The 11,923-nt window shown below is 57.9% G+C and overlaps 1 protein-coding gene across 1 annotated transcript in view; it reads right to left on the bottom strand.

The window, feature by feature from the left end:
• Positions 1–1,043: 1,043 nt before the first annotated feature.
• SLC6A20 (solute carrier family 6 member 20) overlaps positions 1,044–11,923 on the bottom strand; it is a 28,848-nt gene continuing 17,968 nt past the window's right edge. Inside the window, exons 7-11 of the mRNA XM_045856494.1 lie at positions 11,494–11,656; positions 8,057–8,261; positions 6,138–6,297; positions 2,976–3,141; positions 1,044–1,984 (exon numbers count right to left, since the gene is read on the bottom strand). Of these exons, the coding sequence (XP_045712450.1) occupies positions 1,832–1,984; positions 2,976–3,141; positions 6,138–6,297; positions 8,057–8,261; positions 11,494–11,656 (847 nt within the window). The 3' untranslated portion in view covers positions 1,044–1,831. The remainder of the gene's footprint in view (positions 1,985–2,975; positions 3,142–6,137; positions 6,298–8,056; positions 8,262–11,493; positions 11,657–11,923) is intronic.

Below are 11,923 nucleotides of genomic sequence, written 5' to 3'. Positions count from 1 at the left end.
ATGAAAGCTGGGTCTCACATCAATGGAGTAGACCAGAAGGAAGAAAAAAACATACAATCAGAAAAGAATGAAGAAATAAGAATTCAAAAAAATGAGAGACTTAGGAACCTCCAAGACATCTTTTAACGATCCAACATCCAAATTATAGGGGTACCAGAAGGAGAAGAGGAAGAGCAACCAGCAGAAAACTTATTTGAACAAATAATAAAAGAGAACTTCCCCAGTCTGGCAAAGGAAATAGACTTCCAGGAAGTCCAGGAAGCTCAGAGAGTCCCAAAGAAGTTGGACCCAGGGAGGAACACACCAAGGCACATCATAATTACATTAGCCAAGGTAACAATGAAGGAGAGAATCCTAGAAGCAGCAAGAGATAAGGGGACAGTAACCTATAAAGGAGTTCCCATCAGACTGTCAGCTGATTTCTCAGAAGAGACCTTGCAGGCAAGAAGGGGCTGGAAAGAAGTATTCCAAGTCATGAAAGGCAAGGACCTACATCCCAGATTGCTCTATCCAGCAAAGCTTTCATTAAGAATGGAAGGGCAGATAAAGTGCTTCTCAGATAAGGTCAAGTTAAAGGAGTGCATCATCACTAAGTCCTTATTTTATAAAATGTTAAAGGGATTTATCTAAGAAAAAGAAGATAAAAAACATGCATAGTAAAATGACAGCAAACTCACAATTATTAACAACCACACCTTAAACAAAAACAATAAAAATAAGCAAACAACTAGAACAGGAACAGAACCACAGAAATGGAGATCACATGGAGGGTTAGCAACAGGGGAGTGGGAGGAGGAGAGAGGGGGAAAGGTACAGAGAATAAGTAGCATAGGTGGTCGGTAGAAAATAGACAGGGGGAGGGCAAGAATAGTATGGGAAATACAGAAGCTAAAGAACTTACGACCCATGGACATGAACTAAAGGGGGGGAATGCGGGTGGGAGAGAGTGTGCAGGGTGGAGGGGAATGAAGGGGGGTAGTGGGACAACTGTAATAGCATAATCAATAAATTATATTTAAAAAAAAAGGCGGGAGACATCAGCGTGGTGGACCAAAACTTTATCATAAATATGGTGTCTTCAGTTACAAGATGCTCTGAGTTATATACATTTTAGAAAACTTATATACAGATAAATAACTTTAAATGGATTGTAAGTAGTGTTCTTGGTCTTTCCTGGCCGTCGCACCCCAATACCACGGCGTCAGGTGGACTCCCGCCGTCCCAGCAGCGCTGGCACTGGAGTTGGGGCACGTCATGTCGAGAGGACTGCTCCTGGACCTGCCGTGAGGGACCTCCGCTTGCAGAAATTCCAATTTTGTGAGTCCCCAACCAAGGCCTTGTTTACGGGCAGTCAGGCTTGTTGGCGAAGGCGGGCGCAGCAAATGCACCGTCACTGCGGCGGAGAGGACCGAGTCTGCGCTGGTGACGTTCGGATCCGTCCTCCCAGGCACTTAGAAGACTCCTTTTCAGACTGGTGTAGAGATGGTGGCCCTCAGGTGTTTGGGGACCTCTTTGGGGGAAACCACGGCTTACACTTTGTCCCATAAAAGTCACAGTCACGTTGCAGCTCACGGTGCTCTACTTCCAGGATGCTCCTAGAACCGAGGGAGCAACGGTCCGGCCGGAGCGGCCGCTGCGGGGACAGGGTGCGGGTTCCCAGGGGGCACCTCCTTCCTCTGCACTTCCAGACTCTTCCTTCCGGGCTCCGGAAGAGGAGGGCCGGGAGCTTCCGAAGCCGACACTTGCAACAGCAGCCGAGGTGGAGCCATCCGGAAAGAGCAGCTGGGAGACGAGCCCTGGACGAGGCCTCCTCTGGGGGGGCGCCCGGCTCTCAGACCTCGGAGGCCGTGCCCTCTCCCCGCTTGAGACAGCGCAGGATGAAGGCCGCCAGGGCCACCAGGGGGATGCACATGGTGGAGGAGGCCACCAGCAGCCCGATGACCGCCAGCGCGTACGTGGGGTAGTCCTTGATCACGAGCTGGCCCTGAAAGGAGAAGCTGAGCGTCAGAGGCCCCTGGCCCCGCCCCCCTTCTGCTCTGCACTGCTGAACCCAGACATCAGGAGGAAACATCTAGAAACTGTTTTTGGCAAATGGCCAGCATTCCCTCATGTCTGTTGAATCTAATAACTAATGGGCACTTGTGTGTGCGTTATTTTTTCCATTTCATCTTTCAAGTGTCGTTCTTATTGCATCCTACGAAAGAATCAGCCTGCAAAGGGTGGAGAGGACACCCCCGTGGTCCCCCATGTTTGAGAAGCTCACCCGACCTCCCCAGACGGAGGGGCGGCCTCTCAGGCTCTGCCTGCCTCGGTCTGCCAGGGGCGGGTGGGAGGGGCTCACTGCTCTGTGCACACCACACACACTGCGTCTTCTACCCGCTGGGAAAGAAACCCAAACTGGCCAATTTTTTTTTCTATGAAAGTGTGTCCGTGTGAGGACAACCTGGGCTGGCCAGGACAGACCATGAATGGCTGCGCTGGCTGTTGAAGTGCTGACATCCTTGCCCCTCTGGTTGGTGGGCCGCTCTGTGTCAGCCGCCCCCAGGGCCAGGCCTCCCCTGGACCCAGCAACTCCAGTGTTTGGGCAAGTCCCGCAGGGCCCAGGAGCCTGCTCCCCCCGGGGTCAGCGGCCAGGGGCAGAGCCCACACCTCCAGGGAGGCCTGGGCTCTATCTGACTGCACAGAGTCGGAGAACCTCTTGGCTGGGGGCCGGGAGGCAGGAACCAGGGCCTCTGTAGGCGGCTTTCCCCTTCTCCCAGGAGAAGGCCCCCGGGAAGTCCTGGACGGATCTCTGTTTAGAGTAACACCTGTTGAAAAGCTCAAAGCCCGGCTCTGCCGTCCTGGGCTGAGAGTTCTGAGGGGCCTGGGTGACGTTTGTACGTTGTGACAAATGACGTGCCCACGCCAGAGGTTCCCTGGTTTCGGAAACCAAGGCCTGTGCTCTCCAGGGAGTGCGGGCCCGAGAGGGCAGGTACCTGGGAGGCGTCCCAGGCTTGGTACCGCAGGGTCCCCGTGAGGATGTAGTCGCTCAGGTAGAAGAGCAGGAGGCTGATGATGATCAGCGGGCTCACGCCGGCCCACATGACCTTCCAGTACCAGTTCAGAGGGCGGCCGGTCATGGCCTGCAGGTCACTTGCAAATCTGCTTGGAAGACAGGACAGAAAGTCTAGATTATTCACGACTGAGCACAGCCCCGGGGCCTCCCTCCCCGATCCCTTCTGGGGACGGGGAGCTGGGTGTGGGGAGGGGCGAGGGCTGAGGCCGCCGCAGAGCCGGGGCGCAGCAGCCACCCCACAGAGGAGTGGGTGTCAGAAGACACCTTCCAGTGTTGCAGGTTCGATTCCCAGTCAGGGCACATGCCTGGGTTGCAGGCCACGGCCCCCAGCAACCGCACATTGATGCTTCTCTCTCTCTCTCTTTCTCCCTCCCTTCCCTCTCTAAAAATAAATAAATAAAATCTTTTAAAAAAAGAAATACTAAAAAGAAAAAGATATTTCTCCTAAAAAATAAAAAGAAGAAAAAGACACCTTCCTGGTGCCAGGTTCCGGAGGAAGGCTGCGGACGTAGACCGGAGGGCGGCTCCCAGCAGCGGCGGGAACAGAGAGCATGGGGCATCATCACTCTGGGTGGCCTCAACCCCAGGGGACCCCCCAGGGGCAGCTCTGCCCCACCCCTCCCGCCCCCCTGGTGTCCACCCCGCCCACCCCAGTGACTCTGCCGCCCATTGGAAACATCGCTAGAGGGAGGCCCTGGCCGGGTAGCTCAGCTGGTTATAGCGTCGTCCCAATGCACCATCAATACATGCAACAACAAACCGACGTCTCTCTCTCGCTCCCTTCCTCTCCCTCTCTAAAAATCAATACATTTAAAAAATTTTTAAAAAGAAAGAAAGAAAGAAACACTCCCGGAAGGGAATCTCTTTTGTCCCCTGGAACCACAGCAGGTAGGTATTCTGGGACCGGCGGATGGAGAGCCGGACCTGGGGCTGAAGGCGGAGCGGCCGGCGGTTGGAGCGAGGGGAGAGGATCCCGAGCGGCCCGCGCACCGCCGCTGTGGCCAATCACGTCTGCAGGCCGCCTTTCTTGCCTTTTCTTTAAACCGACTCTTTTGCCTAAGTGTAGCCATGGCATAAGGGCACCCGTTTGGTCGTGGGTTGGATGGGCCAGTCACATGTTTTTCAATACACACACAGTAAGTGCCGGAAGCATCTTCCGCGCTCCGGGACGCGCTGACCCAGCCCCTGGCGGTTTCACAGCGCGGAAGGACCAGGGCCCCGGGGGCGGAGACGGGACTTGTTGGAGGACCCCCGGGTTGTGGCCGACCCAGCCCAGGGTCTTTAAAGCTGCTCCCCACGGTGGGAGAGGCAGTTGTAGGAGGTGGGGCGGGGCGGGGGGAGCAGGGTGTGACCTCCACCGGCTGCAACCACCGCCACCTGCCTCACGGCCTGTCCTGGTTCCCACGGGAGCCTGCGGGGACCTCTCCCTGCCCCTGTGCTGCCGCTGACCTAGTGGGACCCTAGGCTCTAGGCTACGGAGACTCACGTACGTAATGTGAACACGAGGGATTTTCAAGACCGCACACAGCAGAAAGTGTTTGGGGTCTCTTGTCCCTGTACCCACCCTGCCCCCTGCCCTCAAGAATAAAGGTGGGAAGAACGGGCTTCAGGAAAAAAGGCCGCGAGGCACTGTTGCAAAGTGGCCGCCAGATGGCGCTGTCTCCTTTGTGCGCAGAAAGACTGCCCTCTGCTGGTCATTCTCAGATCTGGCCGCTTAGGACATCCCGAGGGCACCTTCTGTTTCTCCCTCCCTCCCCATCACCCACTGTGCACCCCCTGGTGCCCCTTTCCAGCGCCCCCAGTGGGCCCTAGGCTCTGTCCCTCTGTCCCCAGCTTTCTCCCTTTACCCTGAAACACCCAGCCTCTCAGATGACCAATCTTCCTTTTCTCTCCCTCTGGACGGGCATTTCCTAGGTGACCCATTTGCCCCAATTTACCCGGGAAGTCCTTCCTGGGTTTAGTGCCCGAAAGCCCTGACACCCCAGGAAACCCTCTTTCCCGGGAAAACGGGGTGCGCCCATGTCACCAGCTGCTGCAGGGGGAGCAGGGGTGGGTAAAAAGGCATTCCTTGACCACACCAGTTTCAGAAATGCCGCAGATTGCAGGCCCCTCTTGGAGAGGCACAGCTGTTTCCCAGGCTCTGAGAAATCTGGCTTTAACCTGTGTCCTGAGTAATTTGATCGTGGAACCCCCTCAGTGGGGCTTCCAAGGAGACAGGGACACTCGGCATGAGGGGCCAGCCCCCAGAGGCCACGCTGGGTGCCCCCCCACCTCCTAATCGGTCGGGAAGACCATGAAGGACTGGGTGGGGAACCACTCGGGACAGCCCTTCCCACCAGGCTCACATTCGACCAGCGAATCCCAAGAGGAAGGGGGTCTCCACCCCCCTGGTCATGTTAAAATACAGGATCTGATTCAGGGGCTTGGGTGGGCGGGGGGCCTGAGAGTCTGCATTCTAACACGCCCCTCATTCCAACAAGCTGCGACTCTGGGACCCCACTGGGAGTGGTTCTCAGAGCGTCCGCCCCAGGCTCACGTGGCACCTGCGCCCCACGTGGCGCTACCTAACAGCGCCCTGGGGGTGGAGCCTGGCTCAGGGTGAAAACCAACCGGCCCCCCCCACCCAGGTCGGACAGCTGCTCCAGACCGCGGTTCTCAGCCCAGCCACCTGCTCCGTCCCCTGGGAGATTCGAACACTCCAGGGCTGCACTGGGCACCAGGGTTGAGAATGTGAGGTCCTGAGTCTGCCCAGCGGCTGAGGTCCGAGTTATCAGCTGGACTTTGGTCAGTGGGCTTGGAAACTACTGGTTGCTGGCCAAGGGTCAGCGCAGGGGACGACTCCCTGACCCCCATCCCTCGCCCCCCCCCGCCCCGCGCCAGTGGGGTCCAGCAGGCTCAACAGGCCGGCATCCTTTGCTAAACGGTGGAAGCCTGGGAAACAGGGAAGATGCGGTCGGAGGCAAACTGGACAGGAAGTGAGGAGAATCAGCTGTGATCTGGGGAGACAGTGCGGTCTCCGCGGGGGGTGGGGTGGGGTGGGCGCGGTGCGGCTCCCCAGCAGCTGGGGGCCGGGCCTCCTCACCTCCTCAGCCCGTACACGTAGCACACGGCCCCGATCTCCACCAGGACGATGAGCAGCAGGGACAGCGTGGCCGCGTAGTCGTTGAAGATGTCGAACCAGTAGTTGCCGGCCTCCGTGGTGAACACCATGCCGAGGACGCAGCTGACCAGGCACAGCAGACCTGCGGCCGCAAGAGCGCCTGCTCGCCTGCCCGGGGCCCGCCCTGCGCACCCGGGGTTCTGCGGGCAGCCCAGCCGTGGACGCCAGGAGGACTCTGGCTGACAGGCTCATCCACGTGGGCTGGGAGAGCTGTCATGGTCTGGCCTCTCTGACTGTGTATAGCGTGTGTGCATGTGCCTGGGTGCGTGGTTTAGGGGCGTGGCGGGGGCAAGGTGTCCCAGGGAGTGTCCGCTGGGGTCACTGACGGTAATTCACGGAGCCGTCCAGCAGGGGGCACCAGCTCAATGGAAAAGAGAACGCTGCCGTCCTCTCCTGGGGCGCAGGCCCAGGCTGGGAGTCTGCTGATACGGTTTATCTCAACGACTCAGTCCCTGAGCTCCGGGGAGGTGCATCGGGGCGGGAGATGGGAGCTACGGGGTGACCCTCACAGGGCTTCCTAGCGAGGACCCATGTCTGAGCAGAAGTGGGTGGCGGGCGGAGGGTGGGGGGCAAAGGCAAGAGAAGACTGGGATGTTTACTCGGCTCCCGCCCTGCCCCAGGCGCTGGCCACGCACTGGGTCCTTAAGCCTCTGAGACAGGTATCAGGGCCCCCCTTGTACAGGTGGGGGAGCTCAGGCTCAGAGACGTCGAGCAACTTTCCCCGTGTTGCACAGCACGTAAATGGCGGAGGCAGGATTCAGACACAGGCCCCCCGCGGCCCCCAGAATCGGGTTCCTGTCCCGGTCTCCTTCCGCTGCTGCCCCTGGGCACCCCATCGAGCATCTGACTCTAAAGCCCCCGTCCGTTCGCTCCTCCGTGACACCGTGTACCCCCAGCCACCGCACCCCACCCTGAGGGGGACCCACGGGAGGACTGGTGGGCCGAGCTGCGCGCACCTAACGCGGCCGTGGGCGCGGAGGAAGGGTGGGCGCTCCCGCGGGGCGAGCAGGACTTCAAGGGAAAGGGGTGGGAGCCGGGCCGGGAGGAGGCACGTGGCACAGGTGGAGGGGGCAGCGTCATCAAAGATGAGGGGGCGGGGTCCGCAGGGCGGGCGTGGAGCCAGTGGGCGGTGCCGCGCCTGGGAAAGCGGGTTCTTTCCGCACCACCCTGTTGCCCCCCAGCGGCCGACGAGCAGCGCGTCTGCTCTGACCATGAGCTATCACCGGGGGCAGGACCCGAGGGACAACTGCCGGCCCAGCAGTGTGGGCGGGCCTCAGAGTCTGAGAGAAGACACACGCGGAGGCCGCACACCCGTGTGACTCCATGTACGCGAAGTCAGGAAAAGGGGGACCAGCATGGAAGGGTGGCCGTGAGAGCAGCGGTGACTTCGGGGCGGGAAGTGGGCGCGCCCGTGGGACTCGCGGAGTGCGGGCTTCCGGAAGCGCCTGCTCCCACGGCTGTTCCTCCACTGAACACGGGCAGCGGCAGCCTCTCCGCTGCCTGCAGAGCTCTGGGTGCCTTGGCGGCGGGGGGTGGGGGGTGGGGGGTGGGGGGGGGGTTGGGGGGGGGGCTGGGCGGAGTTTGGGCGCCTCCCAAGGTTGGGGAGGCCCGGCCCGTGCCCATGGGGTGCAGAACCAGGCACACTGGGAGAAACCACACGTGCCAGGGCCCGGATGGCCAGCGGTGAGGAGCAGGCGAGCGCAGGGCCACCGTGAGGTGGCCGCAGCCCCTGTGGCCGCTTCAACAGGCACGTGGCCCCTGAGGCAGCCTGCCCACCTGCCTGTCCCTCACATCCCACCTCCCCACGGAGCCCCCCCACCTCCCCTGGCCCGCCCGCTCACCTGAGATGGCCTCCTTGGGCAGGCGGCGGGAGATGGCCTTGCTGTCGGTCAGCGGGGTGAGGATGGCGGCCGTGTTGCCCAGCATGCTCCCGATGCCCAGCATGAGCAGCATGAAGAAGTACAGCACCGACCACAGCTGGGACACCTCCATGTTCTTGATGGCCTCCGTGTAGACGATGAAAGCCAGGCCCGTGCCCTGGACCGCCTGCCCGCAGCAGGGAGACCCCGGTCACACACCGGAGGGGCGGACAGCCCCCCAAACACACCCGACGACGCGCAGCAGCGGGGTCGGGGGGGACCTCGGAGCCGGCTGCGGGAAGCCACACGCTGCTGAGCTTGGGCCTCCCATCCGCGGGCCAGCCCGGCCCTCGGGCTCCACCGGGCGGACGGAGGTGTGAGCTGTCAGGAGCCCGTGTGTGTGAGGAGACACTTCCGTCTACTGGGGACACTGAGGCCCTCTTTCCTGCCCCAGCCTGCATAAATTCTGGCTAAAACATCATAAAATGATGTTTCGGTAACTTCTGCTTCCAATGTCACGACTGATGGGTGTCGGAGGCCTCAGCGGCTGGGAGCTGAGGGGGGATGGGGGGCCAGGCCAGCAGGTAGCCGGGGCAGGGTGGGGAGCTGCTCAGCGGCTGGGTCCCTGGGGTGGACACACCCCTGTGGGGACACTGAACTGTGGACACGGAGCCTGGAGCTCCTGTTTAAAGACAACCTCCGGTGGGGAGGGGCTGAAAGGGGTCATGGCGACGGGGTCCCCTGGCTACCGGCATCAGAAGACCAGGAGCAAAACCTCTCTGGGAGAAAGGTCCCCTGATTAGGACCCCCAGGATGGTCTTTATTTTTTAAGATTTTATTTATTCTTAGAGAGAGGGGAGGGAGAAGTGAGGGAGAGAAACATCAATGTGTGGTTGCCTCTTACACGCCCTCAACTGGGGACGTGGCCTGCAACCCAGGCATGCGCCCTGGCTGGGATTCGAACCGGTAACTTTTCGGTTGGCAGGCCGACACTCAGTCCACTGAGCCACACCAGCCAGGGCGGGAACAACACCTTCAGAAGATGGGGACCAAGCAGAAACAAACTCCCAGGCACAGGGAACAAATGGATGGCGACAGAGGGAAGGCAGGCGGGGGAGAGGAGGGATAAGAGTGAAGGGATGAAGAAGTCCAAACTGCCGGTTATCAAAGCGGCCCCGGGGACGTGAAGGGCTGCGTGGGGAAGCTAGCCAGCGACACTGGAGTGAGGGAGCGGGGTCCCGGGCGGGCCCTCGGGGTGCTGGGGCGCGATCACCGTGTAGGCTACACAGCTGTCGGATCACTGCTGCGCTGCACACTCGAAGCTAATATAATGCTGTACGTCCACTGTCGTGGGAAAATTAATACATTGTTTAAAAAGTGGGGACCAAATACAGACACTGACATACAGATAAAACCCGACACCACTGATCATAAAAACCTCCAGGAAAGGAATGCATTTTAAGGGAGAAAAAAAACAACAACCCAACAAACCCCAGAGGTCAGCTGGGGTGCAAGAACAAACGGTGAATAAATAAAACGCCTAATGAAGATAAATACAAACACTGTCTGTGTGAAGGAACACCAGTACCCAATTTATGGGCTTAGAAAAGGCAGAACCGGACAAAAATGGCGCCGAAAACAGGAGGGAGGAGCTGACGTGCTCTGCGGCCAAGACGGCATTTACCTTCGGGTTTTCCTCAGTTAGACACGTGTGGAAAGTTTTCAAGGAGAGCCATGGAGTCCACACATTCCAAACCGCAGAGAGTGGGCGGAATGAGGAAAAACCCGCCATGGGGGAAACGCAGTGGAAATAAATCAATAACCACACGGTTCTTGGACATTGAGCCAAGCTGGAAAGGAAGGGAGGAGGACGCCCAGGTGCCAAGAACAGAGAGGGAATTTGAACCTGAGCAGGAGCTAAAGCCAGAGGCCTCGGGGGTCAGCTGAGTGGGGGGCAGGGGTCCAGGCCCTAGCGGCTGGGGCTGGGGCCTGGGGACAGAGGGTGGTGTCAGGAGGCAGCCAGGGCCAGGAGGGGCCAGTGGGGCCTCACCCACAACACACAGACCGAGCACGGCTCCCCTGTGAGACAAATGCCAAACCCCTCCTCGGTGGCTCGCTGACACCAGAGCGACGGGCCTTCCCTCGTCTCCGGATGAGAATGTTGTGAAACACTCTCTGGAGACACTCTCCAGGAGCAGTCTCTAAGAAATGTGAGAACTAGATAAATACACCCACTCTCATTTCTGCTTCCACTGGGCTGGACGTCCTAGCAAACACAATAGGAAAAAAAAAAAGGAAGTGATAGAAGAATCGAAAAGAAAAATGCAAGCAGGTGATACAAGAGTTTACATAGGAAACTGAAGCAAACATGTAGACGAATACAAGAATGAGTAAGAGAAGTCATCAAGGTTGCTAGATACAAGCTCAACATACGAAAACCTTCAGCTCTCTTTCGCTACGAAGATAAGCAACGACAGGAAGAGGAAATAAAGACACCGTTCACAGGAGCCACAAAACAGCAAGTTGCCTAGAGAGAAAGCTGATAACAGAGGGGCCAAGGTATTCAAGGAGAAAACTAGTTGAAGGCACACCTGTGTGCGTGATAAGGCACATTCCTGAATCAAAAGTCACCAAAAGGCCTGAATCAGAAAAATATTAATTCTCCCCAACTGACATGGAAAGAATGCATGCCATTCTAGTAAAAATTCCTCAAATGTTGTTCCTCAGTGGAACTTGTCAAATTCATCCTAAAATTCATGTGAAAAAATAAATAAAGACCCAGCAAAGTAAAGATAAATCTGTAAAATATAAATACAGGTGACTTCAGTAGCAAATTTTTTAAAAAAGCCACATGTCTAGTCGTGAGGAAATAGATAAATGATGGTGTGTTTGTTGGTGAAATAAAACGCGGCACTCAACATGAGTTACGAGATTGCGCATGCGTCATTATGGATGGATCTTGCAAACAGAAGGTTGAATGAGGAAGGCATCTCCCAGACCCCTTATTTCCATATAAAAAAACTGCCAACGAAACAACAATATTTGACGATGTATGTGGGTGAGTAACATGTCAGAATGAAGAACTTCCCTCTGCTGAGCAGGCAAAGTTTGGGGCCGGTCCCAGGGGCCTTTCCCTGTGTCCCTGAAATGTTCTTTTCTTTCATATTAAAAGAAAAAAATCTGTGCCCCCCCAAACAACAAATGTTTACAGTTGTTCATTCAGGGCGGTAGATATATAGCTGCTTGTTATGTTATTCTTTGTACTCCACTGTTGTTTTGAAACGGAAAAGGAGAAACGGGGAAGGAAGAAAGGGCGTTTGGGTCTCCCTTCTCCTAGCAGAGCTGCGGCCGGGGGCGGGGTTGGGGGGTTAGGGGGCGGGGCAGAGAGTTCGGTCTCCCGCGACCTCGCCAGAGCTCACCGTGTCCAGCTCCGCCTCCAGGCTGCAGTTTTTAATCTGCGGGAACACCTCGTTGTACTGGCTGGGGTAGGTGGACGCCAGGTAGCCCTTCACCTGTTCCAGGTTGCTGGCTGTCAGGAAGCCGTCTTCCAGGTCGAAAGCATTGGTCAGCAGCAGAATCACCCTGCGGGGCAGAGCGTCAGGGGGTCAGAAAGGTTGCTGTCACCGAACCCCAAGCCCCGGGGAAGCCTGGGCGCCAGGCGGCCCACCCTGCCCCTTCCCTTCTGATGGGGCGAGGCTCTCAGCAAGAGGAGCCTGTGGATTGGCGACCTTGTCCACGGCAAGGTGTTTTGAGTGGCTTTGGAGGAGCCTCAAACGGGAACGGTGACGGCTGGTGGAGCCCATCCATGCAGCGCCCAGGGAGGCTGCTCCGACCGCTGGGCCAGCCCCG

This window comes from Phyllostomus hastatus, unplaced genomic scaffold (genome assembly GCF_019186645.2).
Source record: "Phyllostomus hastatus isolate PE091 unplaced genomic scaffold, TTU_PhHast_1.1 phas_scaffold_129, whole genome shotgun sequence".
In the NCBI taxonomy this organism is placed as follows: Eukaryota; Metazoa; Chordata; class Mammalia; order Chiroptera; family Phyllostomidae; genus Phyllostomus; species Phyllostomus hastatus.
This window is presented reverse-complemented; position numbering and strand designations above follow the sequence as displayed.